Below are 20,381 nucleotides of genomic sequence, written 5' to 3'. Positions count from 1 at the left end.
GATCTTCTTAATTAACAAACAATGAAAACGTTGAATTTTCTCCCATGTTCATAGCTTTATAAGGGAGTCAAACTGTTGTTTTTTTCCTAGTTTTCATAACTAACCTACTTTGATGCATCAGCATTTGCCTCTTGTCCGGGTTTTTCATTTTATATTTTAGATGTAATGTCCCTTGATGAACTCATTTAGCTCTTGGGGCAAACATGTTTGCAAACATGTTTTATAAAAAATGTTACTTTAAAATAACCATTTACGGTCGTATTATGTAATGATTTCATCGTGTTGGCATTGTACAATATTGATGAAGTAACCTACTAATTCCAAGGAGACTGTAGAGCCGCACCGGCACGTGAGTGAAAATTTAGTTTGACATTATACAATCATTCTTTGAAATCGAGGTGAATAGCGGCAGAATATTAGCGGCTCGGTTAATATTCTGCCGCTTTTCGCCGTGATTGAAAAGAATAATTGTTTTAGTATATACACACGAATTGATCTCAACAACACTCGATCTCAACATTTGCAGAAGAAAACCATTTAAAGTCGAGTTATTTGGTATCTTAATTCATGCGTGGCAAACGTGCAAGCGGTACAAAGCATGCGCGAAATTGTTTCCAGAAGCTTCAAACATGGGAACTCTAAATAGCCTTCGTTAAAATACTCGTTAAAAATTGCAAAATGATCATTTGACACCGTTTAAATCAGCAATTTACGGTGGCCCAAAACCAAATGCCATAGCAAATTCAAATCACTCACAGCAAATCACAAATCACTCACAACAAATTTAAATTACACAGCAAAATAAACGTTGATGATTAACATTACAGTAAATGCTATGCATTTTGTCATGTTATAGTGATAAATGCTGAGTAAAGATTCCGTAGAATCCCAAGCTGCAGGCGAGAAAACGTTTACGGGAGAAACATGTTTGCACTTCTAGTTTTGAGGAAATTAGGGGTGCTTACCATTTGTCAGAATAAACCGGTTGGGATGACCGGTGAATAATGGTAACAGTTTTTCCAAAATTAGCAAACCAGCCCAAGGAGATGGCGCTTACCAATAGCACATTTCCGAGTTGCTGCATGCCTCAGTTTCAAAGCGAATCCCGGTGCACAACCATTCAAATGGAAATAAGTTGCGTATTCTTATGCGGTCAGCGGTCAGCGAGCATGATGGCCACGTTTCAATCTCGTACCCAGAGTCCTCGGGCTTCTTGGCCAGCGGGTGAACGCCCGGAGAGACTCTGGGATAATCGACGTGAACTATATTTTTGATTGGCCGCTTGCGTAACAATGACAGTCCGACAGGAAGTCGGTAAGTAATTCGGAAGCCCCAGAATTTGGAGGGAGATTCAAAATCTAAAGCTAGTTTCAGTGCTGTTTGATTTTTTCTTTCTCAGAAATATATAAATCACAAAAATAATAAAACGACGAGGTTTGAATTATGTCTTAAACCGCACGGGAATTTTCCCACGCTGCTAAAAAGTGATTACTGTTGCTATTGCAAAAGTACCGTGGGAAAACATTACATCAGTCTCTTTGAGGAGAAATCCGTGGAATAAGGTCTTGTCGAAGCCATTCAGAATTACGGAAACATCAAATTGTAGAGGAAGAGGACATTTGTGTCATGTCCACAAAAAAATTGTCGATCGTGTTGCTTGCACGATGGCATTCTGAACGATGGAATGTACGCTGAAACACTAAAAATACGCTCACCGAAAGCGTCAGAGGTTTCATCTTCACTTGCTCTTACAGCAAGCCAATGATCATTTCTCCAGTTTCTTTTTGTGTAAGGCTAAAATTCTTGTTTCTCGAACACTTTCAACCCCTCATTTCTACTGTTTACGGTTTTCTCTTTTCTGTTTCCGGTTAAACTCAAGCATACGTAATAAGACCGGAGCCCACGTTTTCTGGGAAAATGGAGTCGATTATCCCAGAGTCTCTCCGGGCGCTCACCCGCTGGCCAAAAAGCCCGAAGACTCTGGGTACGAGATTGGCCACGTTTTCGTTAGCTCTGCCTACTTGAGATAATTTTTTTGTTTTCTTTCGACCTATATTTTACTCCTTTCTAAACTAATTTAACTAACAAGGAACAAACTATGTCTGGAAAAAGAGGGAAACAAAAGGAAACGGCGGAATAAGATTTTGAAACTTTCGTGCGCCATCAGTTAAGTTTGATAAGTAATGACTTGAAAGAGATGAAAGGAACTCAAGTCCAGATTCAAAGAGACATTGAATCTCTCCAGAGTCAAACCAAGATGAATGAAAGCTCGATTTCCAAATTAAAAGAAGCTTTGGATGTAGAGCTGGAGGTATTAACAGGAGACCTGCATGACACTAACAAAAGAATTGACCGAATCGAGAACGATATCACGAAGTATGCAAAAGATATTGATCACACCTACGAGCGACTACTGTCCCTGGAGAGATATTCTTCTATATTATAATTTGAGATTATATAATATCCCTGAGTCAAGAGGCGAAGATTGTATTGCAAAGCTCCGTGATATCCTGGTGAATGATCTCCAATTGCAACCAAACATCGAGAACGCCCACAGGATCGGGCCCTTAAAGGATGATGGAACTCCTAGACCGATTTTAGCCAAGTGTTTGTACGGTCCAGAGCGGTTTAGAGTTATCAAAAAGAACAGCGATCTACGGTATATGGTGCGTGTTTCGGACGATCTGATATGGGAAGACTGACAAAAGAAGAAGCAATTGAGACTGGTGATGAAAGATGCATTTGAAGCTGGGGAAAGACCTAGATTTCACCATGGCAAGCTGTATATCGACTGCGCGCTTCATCAAGCTTGAGTTGTTTGAACAGTATGTACTTTTGTATATGCGAAAGTCCCATCTTATTTGTCTATTTGTTTTATAATTTACAATTATCCTTAACTATTTAATACATTTTGATGAGTAAAAATTTTATGCCAATGACGCAAGAGTCTTCTGACCCAGATTTAAATTTACAATTATTAAATGATCATGGGATTTACACAATCGAAGAAATTAATGAGTTGTCTCGTACTGTCAAACCTCAATACTCTGCTATTCATATAAATACAAGAAGCTTGAAACAACATTTTGATCAAATGTGCTATTCATATAAATACAAGAAGCTTGAAACAACATTTTGATCAAATGTGTAATCTTCTGGATTCGGTTTCATGTAAGTTTCATTTTATCGCTTGTTCCGTTTACTTCTGAAACTGATAATACCTGTTTTCAAATTCCAGGTTACACTTTAGTTAATGAAAATAGCACCTTTTCGACAGGTGGTGGTGTCGCTTTATATGTTAGTTTAGGCTATTCATTCTCAATAAGAAATGACCTGAAAATAGACTTAATTGAAAACTTGTGGAGAGAAACTAATGACATGATTGTGGGTGTCATATATTAGCCCCCAAATTTTTCAAACCTAGAATTTCTAGACAAACTCGAAAGAACGCTACATAATGTTTTTCTCTCTAAAAAAAAATGTATTTTAGGGTGATATTAATATAAACACTCTTACAAAAACGAGTATCTCCAAGGAATATCTTAATTTAATGCAATAAGAAGGATTTTCTCAGCTGATTTTTGAAGCAACTCGTATTACTGAAAATTCACAAAGCAGTATTGACCACATCTTTACAAATATTTCAACTTCTTGTTCAAGTGGCAGCCTCGCAGTTGAGATCGTGGACCATCTACCAGTCTTTACTATTTTGTACGATCCAAAATTTAGTCCATTTCCTGATTATTTTGAATTCAGAGACTATCGGGATTTTGAAAAGGAAAATTTCAAATTTGATTTACGAAGAGAGAACTGGGACTCTATTTACAAATGTAATGAAGTAAATGAAAGCTATTCTAGATTCCTCCATATTTTCAACAAAGTTAGTAATATACATGCACCACTTAAAAAAGCCAACATTAGACACAAAGCATACAAGCCGTGGTTTACTTCTGGTTTAATGAACTCCATGAAAGTTAGAGATAAACTATATAAGAAATGGCTTATTACTCGAAATTATGTCTTTCTAAACAAGTATAAATTATATCGCAATGAAATTGCTACCATTAATAAGATATACCGTGACCGCTTTTATAATGATATTTTAACCAAATCAGACAATACGAAAAAGATGTGGGACAATATTAACTTATTGATAAATAAGAAACGACCAAGTTCTCACATAGAAAAACTACTAATGGATAATAAACAATATGAACAACCTTTATATATCTCCAATTGGCTTAACAATTTTTTCTGTAATGTTCCTTCTATATTAGCATCGCAACTGCCTAAACCTAATAAAAGCCCTACCTCTTATCTTTCCCAGAAACAACAACAATCTCGATTTTCACATATCTCTGAAATAGAGATATTTTTATTACTAGAAAATCTGGATAGAAACAAGTCATTCGGGTGTGACAAGATTCATCCACTTTTATTACAAACCGCAGCATTTCAAATATACCGTCCTTTAACATTTATTCTTAATATTTCTATCAATCAAGGCATCTTTCCTGATAGTATGAAACTTGCAAAAGTTGTTCCAATTTTTAAACAAGGCTCTCGTTTCGTGTGTAATAACTATCGACCTATCTCAGTTCTATCTTCCATGACTAAAATATTTTGAGAAATGTATTATTAATCAGCTAATGTTCTATTTTACGAATAACAAAATGATTTCCCCAAAGCAATATGGATTCAGACCAGGCCTCACAACTTCTAACTGTCTAATTGATCTCATTGAAGAAATAATCTCCCCTCTTGATCAAGGCCATTATGTGGTTTCTTTATTCATGGACTTAAGTAAAGCTTTTGACACAGTGAACCATCAAATATTATTAAACAAACTTAGGTTTTATGGCCTACAACAAAGTGAATATAATTGGATTCAATCTTACTTAAGAAAAAGGAAACAACAGGTGTATGTAAATGGAGTTGCTTCTGATTCATGTCTTATTTCTACTGGTGTACCTCAAGGATCGATTCTAGGACCTTTGCTGTTTATTATTTTTATTAACGAACTTCCAAAGACCTCAACGTTTTTTTCTACTAGATTATACGCAGATGATACATCTTTAACTGCTTCTGGAAGTGATCTTGACAGTTTATTGCGTGAAATTAACAATCACTTGCCACCTATTTATGAATGGTTTTGTAGTCATAAGTTGACCTTGAATTTGACAAAGACAAAGTATATTATTTTTATGCCTCGTCAAAAGGAAAGTTACAATCTATATCCACCGTTCACTGTAGCAAACGTTTATTTAGAGAAGTCCTCTTGTGTTAAATATCTTGGTGTGTATATTGATTGTCACCTTACTTGGCATGACCACATTGATTACATATGTAACAAAAATCAGCAAAAATGTTAATATAATGGTTAAGTTGAAGCGTCATGTATCAAAAGCAACTCTTGTTAGTTTGTATTACTCCCTTATATACCCTTACCTTACCTATGCTTGTACACTATGGGGTAATAATTATAATGCTCTAGTGTCTCAAATTGTAAAATTACAAAACAAAGCTGTTCGTGTTATAAATGATGTCCCTTTAATGAAACCAATAACTCCACATTACTTATCCTTACACCTTTTGAAATTTCCTGATATTGTTAAACTGAATACATGTATGCTCTTTTATGATTATTTTCACGATGAAAAGTTTCCTAATATACCTGTTTCATTGGTATCTGAGCTACATAATTACAATACCCGCAGTGCATCATCCAATCAAATCTTCATACCTTCATTCCGAACTAATCTTAGGAGATTTTGCCCCAGCATTATTGGATGTTTCCTTTGGAACAATATCCCGGATTTCATTAGGGACAAAATATCTCAAAAATTATTTAGAAAAGCACTTTTGCGCTGGTACCTTGCTCAATACTAATTAAACGTTCCTTTTTTTTTTTTCTTTTTTCTTTTTTGCTTTTAACTTAAAGGGGCACAACATTAGTTTATCTAGATGTGTCCCTCTCCTCTCCTTCCAATATACCATGTCAAATAATTTAAGTTGTTGTTATTTGTATTGTTTGTTTATTTATTTATTTATTTTTCTTTTTTTAAACATATCCACTTAATTATGAATTATTTAGAGATTGGAGGAACAAATAAAAATAATAAAAAAATAATAAAAAATTTAAAAAAACAAATCAAACAATAGCTGAGCACCAAGTCTCGCCTCGAAACCGAGACAAGCAGCAACTCGGTAATGGCCTATTGCAATTGTTTTCGGCTGATGAGAGACTGGAAACTGGAAAATTTAGTAAATGGTAAGGAAATTTCCACTGTTATGTTTGGAATGGAAAAATAGGACTAGCTCTGTTTTAACATTACCAGTAAATGCGAAAATTTTTGAAAAGAAGTTTCAAGCATTAGTTTTTTAACTTGCGAATCTACAGAAACTGGCGCCGTCACGCAATGTCAACAAATTGTTGTTAAAAGAGGGAACTTCAAATTGCTAATCGTAAATCTACAGGATAATACTTAGGCTCGATTACCAGCCGCTGTTTCGGAAAATGAGCCAGCGCTCACTCCCGAAATCTCGGCTGGACGCGTGAGGTGAGCCATTGTTAATCTCCGCCAATCAGAAACTCGCCTGCACAAATCCGTCTGGCATAAATTATATGTTTTGGCTGCGAAGGCATTCTTTGACCCGGCCTGTTCGAGGTTTACAGTGCTTTTAAGGTAGGAAACATCCAAGATTGCGACAACGAAAAGTGTTCGAGAAGCTGGAGAATGGGAATTGTGTCGTTTTCTACCGCATGAGTTCGCAAACTTCACTGATTTTCCAGTTGGCGGCAAGGTCAAAATACGGCTTTCAAATCCATTCCTATTGCAATTTTCTCCTCATACTTCGCTAATGTAAGAGCAAGTAAAATTCCTCAAGATCAATTGAAAGTACTGCTGAGTTTATTGCTGGCAAAACGAGGGGGCCGATGAGGTCGACTGAGAGCTAAAGCAGCCGAAGATTTCGTTGATGATTCGCTGGTTGAATTCAAACTCACATTGATCATTTAACCAAAAACTCAAGCTCGTATCATCTGGAAACTTCGCACAGACGTTTTAAGCATTGTTATGTAATTTCTGTTTTCTTTAAATCAGTGTTTTTGGGATGTCTAATGCTATTTCCCCGCAACTATTAACTTCGCATAAATTATATTTTGAAATTACGTCACAGACACAATCTATCCCTCACGCGTCCAGCCGTCTCCTCTCTGGGAGGATACCCGAACTCGAGTGAGCGGCGGAAATCGAGCCTAGATAATACTGGACTTTATCATTATTTTATATCATGGTTCAGCTGTGGGCAAGGTAAGTTTTTCCTAGCCATTTTGATATTGTATTTCCTTTTAAGGTGCACTTCAAAATGACTAGGGGAAACTTACCTTGTACACAGCTGGAGCAGTAATTGGAACCATAAGCAACGGTAGACTTAACAGTGAAAACAAAACATGGTTCTAGTTCGCTGAGGTAGAAGAAAAAGTTATTTAACCCATTGACGCCTGAGAGTGACACTTAAGAAATTTTACTCTCTCCAACGCCAGACGATTTTACTCTTCAATGGGTGCGGGGATGGGGGGGAGGGGAGGGGGCGTCCTAGGGCGTTTTAGGTGTGAACGGGTTAAACTCAGTCAAAAAAAAAAGTGCCTGTTAATGGTGCGGAATTCGCAGGTAGCGGCTTCATGTATGAAAAATATTTTTTGACGTCTTGCACCGCCGGCTGGAGCTGTCTGAGGACGCCAAGCATGGTCAATAATTTTTAATTTGCTGTGAGTGATTTGTAATAGACCATATTCGTATTCCCAGTATTGGACTGGAACTGGCTTGCAATGGAGGCTAATGCGGGGGAATATATTAAAAAGTATTTCATTTGAAAAAAATTCCCCGCATTAGCCTCCATTGCAAGCTAGTTCCAGTCCAATAATACTGAGAATACGAATATCGTCTATTGCTTTGTGAGATTTTAAACTACTGTGGGTGATTTGTAATTTGCTGTTAGTGATTGAAATTTGTTGCGAGTGATTTGAGGTTGCTGTGAACATTTGAACTTGATGTGACAGTTGAGGGCCACCGAAGCAATCTAAATCGAAAGTCAGCTTGTTAATTAAAACACTGTCAACGGGTGGCTCTAAAAGGTGAGCGTTGCTTTGTTGTAATATGACTCCTTTTGTTTTCTTGCAGCCATGTACGTAGAACTTTGTTAAACCTCTGGGTTTTTTTTTTTGGAATTTCTCTTTTTCGATTTCCTCGCTTTCGGTAACAATTTCGTTTTGCTGGCAAAACCAGTGTACAAAATAGAATTACTCCGAGTTACCAATCGCATTGTTGGCGTGAAGATTGTTTAATTTTTAGCAACAATAATCTGAAAAAACGAAGTCTAAAGCAGGTTGACAAAATATGAAATTTTCTCTTACCTTTGAAACTTTCAGGCCAAATTTGTGGCAATCTTTGTATTCTCTCGCACAGCATCATCTTGTATTCTCAATATTTCCGATTCAGAAATGCTAGCGAAACGAATTTACGCCGGCCATTTTCTTTTGTTTGGATCACGCATTATTGACTCCCAGGGAGTGAGTAGTGCTCAATTACTCCTATATAGCGGACCAATCCGATTGCTTGAAACACCAAGCTGACTGAGTGAGTTATATACTATTAGTAGTGGGGCTCCAGGCTGCGAAGCGGCCTGGGGCAGGGCCCATACTTAAGAGAATATTGGTCAACCTTTCTTCGTTTGGTTGTCACGTGATTGACAAAGCGTCCATCCTTCCGTACAGACTCTGGGGGAGGGAGATGGGAGACTAAGAAAAGGAGGATAGGGGAGTCTGGCGAATGCAGCTTTGGGGTGCGGATGGGCGAATTTTCTCTGCAGGAAACTTTTGTGCGGCCCGCGTTTATCACACTGACCTTCGTCACTTTTGAAAAAGAGTTTTTTACTATTACTACAGAGCAACGGGATAAATAGCGGGAAAGAGCATGAGAGAAGAGGCGACGAAATTTGAGAAATTTAAGCAAATAAAGCCTCGAGAGAAGCCAAGGAAAGAGAAGAAGTTAAAATTTCAATGAAGAACACCGTAAAGCTGAGAGAAATAGAGTGGGAGACAAAAAACTTGTTTACAAAGGGTAGTTTTCAGGAGATGTTTTCCTTCTTAATTCATGAATCGCTGCCATTCATATTTTGTAAAACTCGCAAAAAGACACGAAGAAAGCCTGAAAAAGTTTACAATTCCGTGTTGACAGATATTCTGGCATATTTCAACAATCACACCACGTTGCATTCAAGCTTACAGCAGACATCATTGGCGAGTGTTCTTGTCATCATTGTCTATTTTGTCAGACATAACCGATCTCTCGACGCCGTATAAATTTATATTGGATTGCAGTACGTTTATCTGCAATGAATGCACTAGTAAGCAATGTTTGGGACAATTCAGGTTTCATAAAAATTCTTTGACTTGGACCATTTAAGTTTCAATACGAATAAAACGCAAACAGTGCTTACAAACATTTGCTTGAACTGCATAACATTTTACAAACTTAACGTTTCGTATGTTAAAACATACATCACCAGAAGTGATTATTATTTAGTTACAGATAAATTTAAATTCAAAAATACAACTATACGGACTGGGAACTAACGAAATTGATTGACATAAAACGACAGGAAATATGCTAGTAACAGAGATGTTTCTCACTGCCAACCTTTTCATTCAAGGCTGGCTTTAGATCACATATAAACAGAGACTCTTTAATTTTACGATGCATGTCTGATCGACCAGTTACTAATATTTCAAAATAATCCCACCTAATTCTATGGTTAAAGATGAAACAACAATAATGATATTCAATGTAAGGAGAAATGTAGACTCGGAAAAATATCCGAGTCCCAGATGGGATTTGAACCCACGACCCTCCGTGATCTAGTCGGATGATCTAACCACTGAGCTACTGGAGACTCTATGGTGAGCAAGGGTCAATTTGTGGGTCTCGACTGGAACCGCATCGCGCGGCTACACAGCCAAGTATTGACTAGCATATTTGAAACTCACTAACAGCATCGCGCTGTCACATTAATGCATATCAAGATGAAGCCAACCAACCTCCAAAGTGAGTGTGTTAAAGATGAAACCGCGCGATGCGGTTCCAGTCGAGACCCACAAATTGACCCTTGCTCACCATAGAGTCTCCAGTAGCTCAGTGGTTAAAGCATCCGACTAGATCACGGAGGGTCGTGGGTTCAAGTCCCATCTGGGACTCGGATATTTTTCCGAGTCTACATTTCTCCTTACATTGAATATAATTCTATGGTTGGTTAAGAAAACATGATCAGCAATTGCGGATTCGTGACGATTTGTAGTTACGGCTTTAAAATGTTCTGTTTTTCTGTTTAGAAATCATTGCAATCCCAGCAGTTTGCTCTGTACACTACTTTTGACCTGAAGGAAGGAGCTAGTTTATCTTGGTAAGGGAAGAAAGACTTAATTCTTCGGGTGCTCTGAAAATTTTATCTGTAACTAAATAATAATCACTTCTGATGAGGTATGTTGTAACATACGAAACGTTAAGGGCCCACAGACGGATTTTTCGCGCGTTGCTAAGGAAGTGAAATGTTACTTTCGATAACTGACGTCATCATATCATGAGCTGACAAGAAAAGCCGCTCACAAAGCAAAAGTCACCGCACAAACTGTTGTTTCCATCGAAGGTTTTTCCTCGCCCTTCCTCGCGCTCGTTATCAGATCAACTGCGCATGCGTAAACGAACTGACTTCCGGTTTGAGAAAAAAGCTAAATTTCCGGCGGTTTTAAATTGAATTAAATTAATTTTTTACATGGCACGTTTCACCCCCAAATACAGAATATAGCTAAGCATTGACTTTTTAAAATCATCTTTTTTGAAAAAGTTATGGGTATTTCAGTATCGTTTGCGTCTTTTAAAAAAACATTTTTCAAAATAAAAAGAAAACCATGCTTGGCTGGATGCAAAAACGAATACAAATTATCAAACCATCGATTAAATACATAAATTGCGTAGCATGGAGACAAATTTAGAGTTTTCTTTTATTGGCCACGTGACGATGGGCGTGGTATGATGACGTCATATTTAGGGTCATTTGCTTACAAAAGTTGAAAACTGACCAAAATAATGCCAAATTCTCTCAAATTACTTAACCATTACATCCTTAGCAACGCACCCCAAAAAACACGTCAGTGGGCCCTTAAGGTTGTAAAATTTAAAGCTATGCAGTTCAAGCAAATATCTGTAACCGCTTTTCGCGTTTTATTCTTATTACAATTCAGGTAATTTTAGGATAGATAATATTTTGAAAAGCGATTTGATAAGCTCGTACCTACGATTTTCAGCAAAATCTCCAACAATGATTGAGTTATCACAATCGTTTGTCTTGTTTGTCAAGCGGTTTTGTGGCCGGCTACGGCTGCTTATTTTGGAACTGAATTCATCATTGCTGTGGCGACTGTCCACACTAAATTAAGATCTTTCGATTTATAGATGTTTTTCACAGTGACGTCATCAAATTCTGAAATTAAAACCGCAAGGTGTTTTGAATTTTGTCTTTCGGAGGTTGAAAATGGCCTAGGAATAAATCCTTTTTTCAAGTTTCGAGTCTCATGACGTCTTACAGCATTTTGAATTTCCGAAGTGTCACCTCACGTGACACCATGATACAAAGTTATTTGGTTGAAAAAATGTCTATGCCTATGAATCTCAGCAGTCTGAGGATTTCAAGTACATTAGGTGTTCATACACACGTATTTTATCTCATGAACGAAACGTAAGCGCTTGCATCGCCAAGTGAATTCCAGATGCTCGTATTGATTTCTGGCCGCCATATTGATGCACAACGGTGGTGCACCAACGTAGAGGCCTCCATACAAAACGCTATAAAGTTGTGTAAAACGCTTCGACAAATAACTCAGAAACGATCTACCGCACAGACCTGAAGATTTGTTGAGGTGATTCATAAAAGCGTCTCTTACAAAATTCCAAGTTGTTGGCTTATTTCATTGAACGGTTTTGATTTAATTTTTTGGGTTGAGTGACAGTGAAAACGATCTAAAGGCTTTTTGTGTGAAATGGATATCCAGTCGTGAGCAGATTTCTTTGACTGAAATTGCATTAGACTAAGCGAATTACTACACTTTCGCCAACCTTGTTCCAGGGTCTCTATTGTCGTTGAGAAGAGACCGTGGTTGGGGCTGGTCACCTGTCACCCAAATCAGGGAGAGTTTTTAAATGTGTGTTTGCGGAGGGGTGGCAGTGTAGGCCTTGTCAGGAAGGGAATCACAACGCGTTGGATTTTGTGATCAGACGACCATTGAAAAAAACTTTTTTAGGTAAGGTATTGAACGTACCACACATGCAATTCGACGTGAAAGGCAAAAAGTTGTTATCAAATCGAGCGGACGGAACAGAAAATAAACTCTCGTCGTTAATTCTAATTTTTGTATGCCCGTGAGTATGTCCGGATTCAAACTTAATACTTGAACAAGTTCAAGTGAGCAGTGGAATTGAGTGATAACGAAGGATACTAATAGTTTGCGACACGTTCAAAGAAAAGAAAGGTTTTTCGCGAAAGAAAACAAGCGAAACGTTTATCCATGAGAAACAAACATGTTCGGAGATTGATCAGTCGGTGTCATATGTTCATGTCACGTATCGACGTCAAACTAATTGTGCAGGTATGTTATTTTGTTCATTGATTTTTGCTTTTCTTTCCAATGTAAAACAAAGTGTTTCTTAAGTCGATGAAGGGGTAGTTTCTAAAGAAACTGTGGTGCTGCGTCGGTGGGGAAGTAGTATACAAAAATTTGGTTTTATCAACGGAGTTGATAATGTAAATTGGCCACCGTACAGAGATTCTAAAAGCTGACGTTTCGAGCGTTAGCCCTTCGTCAGAGCGAATCGAGGGATTATGGGTTACGTGTAGTTTTTATATGAAGGGGTAGTTTCTAAAGAAACTGTGGTGCTGCGTCGGTGGGGAAGTAGTATACAAAAATTTGGTTTTATCAACGGAGTTGATAATGTAAATTGGCCACCGTACAATCTCTGTACGGTGGCCAATTTACATTATCAACTCCGTTGATAAAACCAAATTTTTGTAGTTTTTATAGTAGAGTAGGAGCTACGCTATGGGTGGTAACATGGCAACGTGAAAAATAGGAATATATTAGTTAAATGAAAAGCGTTCGTTAATACCGTGAGGATTAAGGGTGCCGATTTGAAAGATGAATTTTTGTTCCAGATTCTTGCGGCTTTCCGTGGTACCTAGATGTAGGGAAAGGCCGCAGATAGCCATGTGTTTTTTGGAGTGGTTAGGCAGATTAAAATGGCGAGCGACTGGCTTGGATGCATCCTTGTCATTCTTCTCAACATCGCGAAGGTGTTCGCGGAATCGGTCACCTAGTCGTCTACCTGTCTCACCAATGTATAATTTATTGCATAACGTGCAGGTTATGCAATAAATGACATTTGCGGAGGTACATGTGAAACGATCGGTGATCTTAACAGATCGCTTAGGTCCCGATATCTTGCTAGTGTTAACAATGAAAAGACAAGTTTTGCATCGTGAGCGCGCGCATTTGAAAGTGCCGGGTTGCTCGTTAGTTTTGAGCGCGCTTCTAACTAAAAAGTTGCCTACGTTTTTGTCGCGTTTGAATGAAATAAGTGGAGGTTGCGAAAAGATTCTGCCAGTCTCGGGATCATTTTGGAGTAATTTAAAATTACTAAGAATGATGCTTTTGACTGGGTGATTATGAGGATGGAAAGTGAGGGTGAATGGAATTCTGTCATTCTTATCTTTTTGTGACGTTTGTAGTGATGACTGTCGATCAAATTGTTGGGCGCGATGATGGCCCGCTTTGACCACAGAGACAGGATAGCCACGTTTTTCGAAGAACTGGCACATCTCCTCTGATTTGCTGGAAAAATCGGAGTCATCACTACATAGACGTCGAAGTCTAAGAAATTGAGAATAAGGGATGGAGTTCTTGACATGTGATGGATGTGACGATGAATACAACAAATAACTGTGTGAATCAGTAGGTTTGTAGTGCACACTAGTACATAGCACGTTGCCTCTAATAGAAACTTTGATATCTAGAAAAGCCAATGAAGTTTCCGAAATTTCCCAGGTATATTTAAGAGCCGGATGAAAAGAGTTGACGGAGGTTATAAATTGATCGAGTTCTTCTCTGCTGGATGAAATAGCGCCGATGCAGTCGTCGATGTAACGGCCGTAGAGTTCAGGTTTGGGGCCGTTGTACTGATTAAAAAATTGGTGTTCAACATAGCCTACAAAAAGATTGGCATAGCTAGGTCCCATTCTTGTGCCCATCGCTACACCATTAATTTGTTTGTAATAGTTGCCGGCGAATGAAAAACAATTAAGCGTTAAAACTAGTTCGGCAAGGCGGAGGAGCGTTTCCGAGCTAGGTTCTTTGACAGTGCGTTGATCGAAAAAGTGTTTAAGTGCTTGAAGACCTTCGCTATTAGGAATGACTGTGTATAGAGATGTAATGTCCATGGTGAAAATAAGTTTGTCTTGGCCGGAGAAATTGAAATCGCGGAAAATTTGTAGTGCGTGTGTACTGTCTTTAATGTATGATGGCAAAGATTTGACGATAGGCGTCATAATCCTGTCTAAGTAGCTAGAAATGAGTTCGGTGGGGCAACTACAGGCAGAGACGATAGGGCGACCTGGGTTGTTGGGTTTGTGAATTTTAGGCAAGAAGTAAATGCACGAAGTTCTAGGGGTGTTGATGATGAGATTAGTGGCAGTGTCCGGTAATTCTTGATTAACTATAAGATTTTGAATGGTGTCTTTGACAAGTTTTTGATTTTTGGAAGTGTGATCTTTAGGGATTTTGGCATAAAACGAGGTATCCGAAAGTTGCCGCAAAGCTTCTTTTTGGTAAAGGTCGGACCGCCAAACAACTACCGCGCCGCCTTTGTCGGCCGATTTGACAACTATGTCGTTGCGTTTACTAAGATTTTTAAGCGCCGCCCACTCTTCCGAGGAAAGGTTGGAAAATTTAGTGTTGCGATTGAATTTAAGTTTGTGAATGTCGTGACGGCATTTTTTGTTGAAAAAATCTAAAGAGGCAAATTGTCCCTCTGGGGGAGTCCATTTGGATTTGCGAACTAGAAGTGTTTCAAAAATATCTTTATTAGAAGTGTCCGAATCATCCTCTTTGTCGTGAAAAAAGGCTTTTAACTGAACGCGGCGAAGGAATTTTTCGACATCTTGCTTAATAGAAAATTCGTTGGTGCGTTTGGTAATAGGGACAAAATTTAAGCCCTTACTGAGAACAGATTTCTCTGGGTCCGCTTACTGACCCAGAGAAATCTGTTCTCAGTAAGGGCCTTAATTTTGTTTAATTTTGGACTCCCCCAGAGGGACAATTTGCCTCTTTAGATTTTTTCAACAAAAAATGCCGTCACGACATTCACAAACTTAAATTCAATCGCAACACTAAATTTTCCAACCTTTCCTCGGAAGAGTGGGCGGCGCTTAAAAATCTTAGTAAACGCAACGACATAGTTGTCAAATCGGCCGACAAAGGCGGCGCGGTAGTTGTTTGGCGGTCCGACCTTTACCAAAAAGAAGCTTTGCGGCAACTTTCGGATACCTCGTTTTATGCCAAAATCCCTAAAGATCACACTTCCAAAAATCAAAAACTTGTCAAAGACACCATTCAAAATCTTATAGTTAATCAAGAATTACCGGACACTGCCACTAATCTCATCATCAACACCCCTAGAACTTCGTGCATTTACTTCTTGCCTAAAATTCACAAACCCAACAACCCAGGTCGCCCTATCGTCTCTGCCTGTAGTTGCCCCACCGAACTCATTTCTAGCTACTTAGACAGGATTATGACGCCTATCGTCAAATCTTTGCCATCATACATTAAAGACAGTACACACGCACTACAAATTTTCCGCGATTTCAATTTCTCCGGCCAAGACAAACTTATTTTCACCATGGACATTACATCTCTATACACAGTCATTCCTAATAGCGAAGGTCTTCAAGCACTTAAACACTTTTTCGATCAACGCACTGTCAAAGAACCTAGCTCGGAAACGCTCCTCCGCCTTGCCGAACTAGTTTTAACGCTTAATTGTTTTTCATTCGCCGGCAACTATTACAAACAAATTAATGGTGTAGCGATGGGCACAAGAATGGGACCTAGCTATGCCAATCTTTTTGTAGGCTATGTTGAACACCAATTTTTAATCAGTACAACGGCCCCAAACCTGAACTCTACGGCCGTTACATCGACGACTGCATCGGCGCTATTTCATCCAGCAGAGAAGAACTCGATCAATTTATAACCTCCGTCAACTCTTTTCATCCGGCTCTTAAATATACCTGGGAAATTTCGGAAACTTCATTGGCTTTTCTAGATATCAAAGTTTCTATTAGAGGCAACGTGCTATGTACTAGTGTGCACTACAAACCTACTGATTCACACAGTTATTTGTTGTATTCATCGTCACATCCATCACATGTCAAGAACTCCATCCCTTATTCTCAATTTCTTAGACTTCGACGTCTATGTAGTGATGACTCCGATTTTTCCAGCAAATCAGAGGAGATGTGCCAGTTCTTCGAAAAACGTGGCTATCCTGTCTCTGTGGTCAAAGCGGGCCATCATCGCGCCCAACAATTTGATCGACAGTCATCACTACAAACGTCACAAAAAGATAAGAATGACAGAATTCCATTCACCCTCACTTTCCATCCTCATAATCACCCAGTCAAAAGCATCATTCTTAGTAATTTTAAATTACTCCAAAATGATCCCGAGACTGGCAGAATCTTTTCGCAACCTCCACTTATTTCATTCAAACGCGACAAAAACGTAGGCAACTTTTTAGTTAGAAGCGCGCTCAAAACTAACGAGCAACCCGGCACTTTCAAATGCGCGCGCTCACGATGCAAAACTTGTCTTTTCATTGTTAACACTAGCAAGATATCGGGACCTAAGCGATCTGTTAAGATCACCGATCGTTTCACATGTACCTCCGCAAATGTCATTTATTGCATAACCTGCACGTTATGCAATAAATTATACATTGGTGAGACAGGTAGACGACTAGGTGACCGATTCCGCGAACACCTTCGCGATGTTGAGAAGAATGACAAGGATGCATCCAAGCCAGTCGCTCGCCATTTTAATCTGCCTAACCACTCCAAAAAACACATGGCTATCTGCGGCCTTTCCCTACATCTAGGTACCACGGAAAGCCGCAAGAATCTGGAACAAAAATTCATCTTTCAAATCGGCACCCTTAATCCTCACGGTATTAACGAACGCTTTTCATTTAACTAATATATTCCTATTTTTCACGTTGCCATGTTACCACCAATAGCGTAGCTCCTACTCTACTATAAAACTACACGTAACCCATAATCCCTCGATTCGCTCTGACGAAGGGCTAACGGTCGAAACGTCAGCTTTTAGAATCTCTGTACGGTGGCCAATTTACATTATCAACTCCGTTGATAAAACCAAATTTTTGTTTCTTAAGTCGCACACTTGTACAGCGAGTGACTTATTTATATTTCAGCAGCTTCGTGTAAATTGTCACTGTTATATTTTTCCAACTGCACACCGAGCTCTTTAGCGTTTAATTTATAACACAAATTGTGAAGTATATTTTTAGCGCCCGTAAAATAAAAGAGACTTTTCATAAAGCAAACGTAGTGTTTGGTGTATTCTTTATGAGAGCGTATGTTCTGTTGAAGCAACTTTAGCTACTAACGAAATCCTTTTTTGGCGAACTTTATTCGCCCCTCAACATCGAAGGTCTTATCGATCATAAAAGCTCTTGTTTTTAGCCTGACCGCTTTTGTAGGAATCTTCTGTGGGAATATGACATCAGCTGTTTCTTGCATTGTAAAGTAAAGACTATTTGTTAAAAAAATTGCCTTGTCAAACGATTACGCTTTCGCCCAGTTGCTGGTCAAAATATAACGAGGACTCTACCCCAGTGGGAGAATGTTTGTCGAGGAGAGCCACGTGACCAGCCCCAACCAGGGTCTCTCTCCTCGTCGACAAAATAAACCCTGGGAACGAGATTGCGTTTCAGCTTGACTTTTTAATTAGTAATTTTTGCTGTGTGTTCTAGACTGCAGAAAGAGTGTGTAAAGATTAACAGTCAAACGGAAAATGTTGTGAAAGAGATTACTGTGCATGTACTTTCAGTTTTAGTTGTTGATTAATTAAAATTGTTGGTTATTGTTTGCGAGGCTTGTTTGTTTACTGCAGAAAGTTCAGAGGTGTTGATCACTGTTAACTGACTAATGACGATTAATTTTGTACTTTATGCAGAAGCATAATTATTTCCATTTATATAATAACCAAATTAATGCGCGCGCTCTGATTGGTCAATCAGCTATGTTTCATTGTACAAGTAAACTCATGGAAAAATCGCGCGTCTTCTGAATGATTATATAAAAGCAATAGACCACAGGTTTCTATGGTTTATAGGCATGATGTTGGAAGAACACTCGAAGAATTCGTAAATAACTAGCCTGCGGCTCGTGATTTACGAATTCTTCTCGTGTTCTACCAACATAGAAACTTGTGGTCTATTGCTTAAATATACTATAGTGCTTTCTGGGGCTAGAAACGGGAGCTCCACTTTTAGGCTTGGTTAAATCTATAAATTATTATTACATAGGTGATTATTAAAATTCTCTGCGCTGATTGGTCGCACTTGAGATGATTTTTACGCGATAATCACCTAAGTGTTTTTGTTTTTTTTTTCAAAATGGCCGCAAGCCGTTTTGCGGAGATGACGGATGAAGAACTTGTTTTAAAGGAAATGGACACATTTAAAGTAATCACCGATGTAATTTAATATACTAAAACAATTATACGCCTTCGTCTCGGTTTTTATTCACCGATATTCACCTCGCCTTCTGCGAATAATTGTTAAACAGCAATTGTTTTGTTTTGAACAAGACTGAAAGAAATGTTCTAAAATGCATATCGCAAGTGCAGGACGATTTATTAACCGAGTGTTCACTCGCCTTACTGTTTCGTATTCGCCATAATGTTGCCTAGGCCTATCCTTCCCTTACGATGCAAGCATAAGCACAAGCAACTTACGCATGCGCATTAACTTTTTGTTATTTATTGTCTTTTGCCCTAACAAACTAATGATCTAGCCAATACTTTGTGTATTATGATACTTATGCTTATCCTTGCGTCCCGGGGAGGACAAAGCGTTAACCTCTCTATTTGTTAAAGGGAGCCGGAAATACAACTGCTTACCTTTGATTGTGCTCACTAAAAAAGCCGTATACCTTGCCATCCAATAGTATCGTATGTATCTTCCTCGAAATAGGACTACCGAACTGCTTGAATTGAAAAGAGAACGAACGTTCCAGTATGATGATTGCCTTACAGTCCAGAGCACCTTAGCCGAAATATTAAGTCCATCATAAACTGTCATGAAAGAGAATGGCGGGAAGTACAGATCTTGAAAGACAAGTTTGTATCCTGGTTCTGTCTGCAGGATATGAAAGCAATCGCGTTCCTCAAAATCTTTTAGCGACTCCAGAGTAAAAACAAACAATCCATTGGCTTCCAAATACGTTCTGTTTTTCGAACAAAAGTGAAAGGTTTGGGTCATTCCTGGACTTGCCATAGTCAATGAAAACCGCTTTTGGTAATATGACAAGGTTGTAAAAAGAAAGCCGATGTCATTGCTCATCAAATCCATGTCTGTAAGTGAGAGAGGGTAAAACGTACGAATACCGTGAAGTTTTGTGTGCGATACTACAGACTTTGTCATCACTGGCATTCTTTGAAAAACGCTCTGATAAAGAAATTGTATCCCCACTCCATCTGAGCCATTAATATAAACGTTACTGATATTGTGATGATTCAAGTCGATTCTCAGAGCAACACCATGGACATAGAATGTACTGCGATACGCAAGGCCAGCATCATGAATTTCGAGGTGGTGAAGCGTACTGTGGTATTTGGACATTGTGAGATGAAGTCCCGCCCAGTTATACTGCCTACAGTTTACATAGACGTTATTTCCCCAGCATGTGGTTTGATAACTCCATTTTTCTCGATTGCAACTCATTATATCTGCATCAATGTGCGAATTGCATTCAACATTATACACAAACCCTCCAGCAGATTGAATAGATGGTTTGACAAAGGACCAATGATAGTACATGTCAAGTTGTTGGCATACAACGGATGCTTCTTCGTAAAAAGACTGGTAGTAAGGAAAACACATTGCCATCCAAGTGCCATTGATCAGAAATTCAATTCTTCCTTCCCATGGCCCTGGTCCACCAGCCAAACGGAAATTCTTTGTGGGATTTTT

The 20,381-nt window shown here is 38.7% G+C and overlaps 1 protein-coding gene across 5 annotated transcripts in view; it reads right to left on the bottom strand.

Annotated features, from left to right (window-relative positions):
* The window catches only part of LOC138011865 (protein bark beetle-like), a 130,228-nt gene that overhangs the window by 22,204 nt on the left and 87,643 nt on the right, over positions 1 to 20,381 (bottom strand). For all 5 annotated transcript variants that reach the window (XM_068859097.1, XM_068859095.1, XM_068859098.1 and 2 more), the window contains one exon: positions 19,310 to 20,381. This exon is cut by the window's right edge and continues 1,715 nt beyond it. In XM_068859097.1, coding sequence (XP_068715198.1) covers positions 19,310 to 20,381 — 1,072 coding nt within the window. The remainder of the gene's footprint in view (positions 1 to 19,309) is intronic.

Source organism: Montipora foliosa, chromosome 7 (genome assembly GCF_036669935.1).
Source record: "Montipora foliosa isolate CH-2021 chromosome 7, ASM3666993v2, whole genome shotgun sequence".
In the NCBI taxonomy this organism is placed as follows: domain Eukaryota; kingdom Metazoa; phylum Cnidaria; class Anthozoa; order Scleractinia; family Acroporidae; genus Montipora; species Montipora foliosa.
Note: the sequence above shows the minus strand (reverse complement) of the source record. Positions and strands in the feature narration are given on the sequence as shown.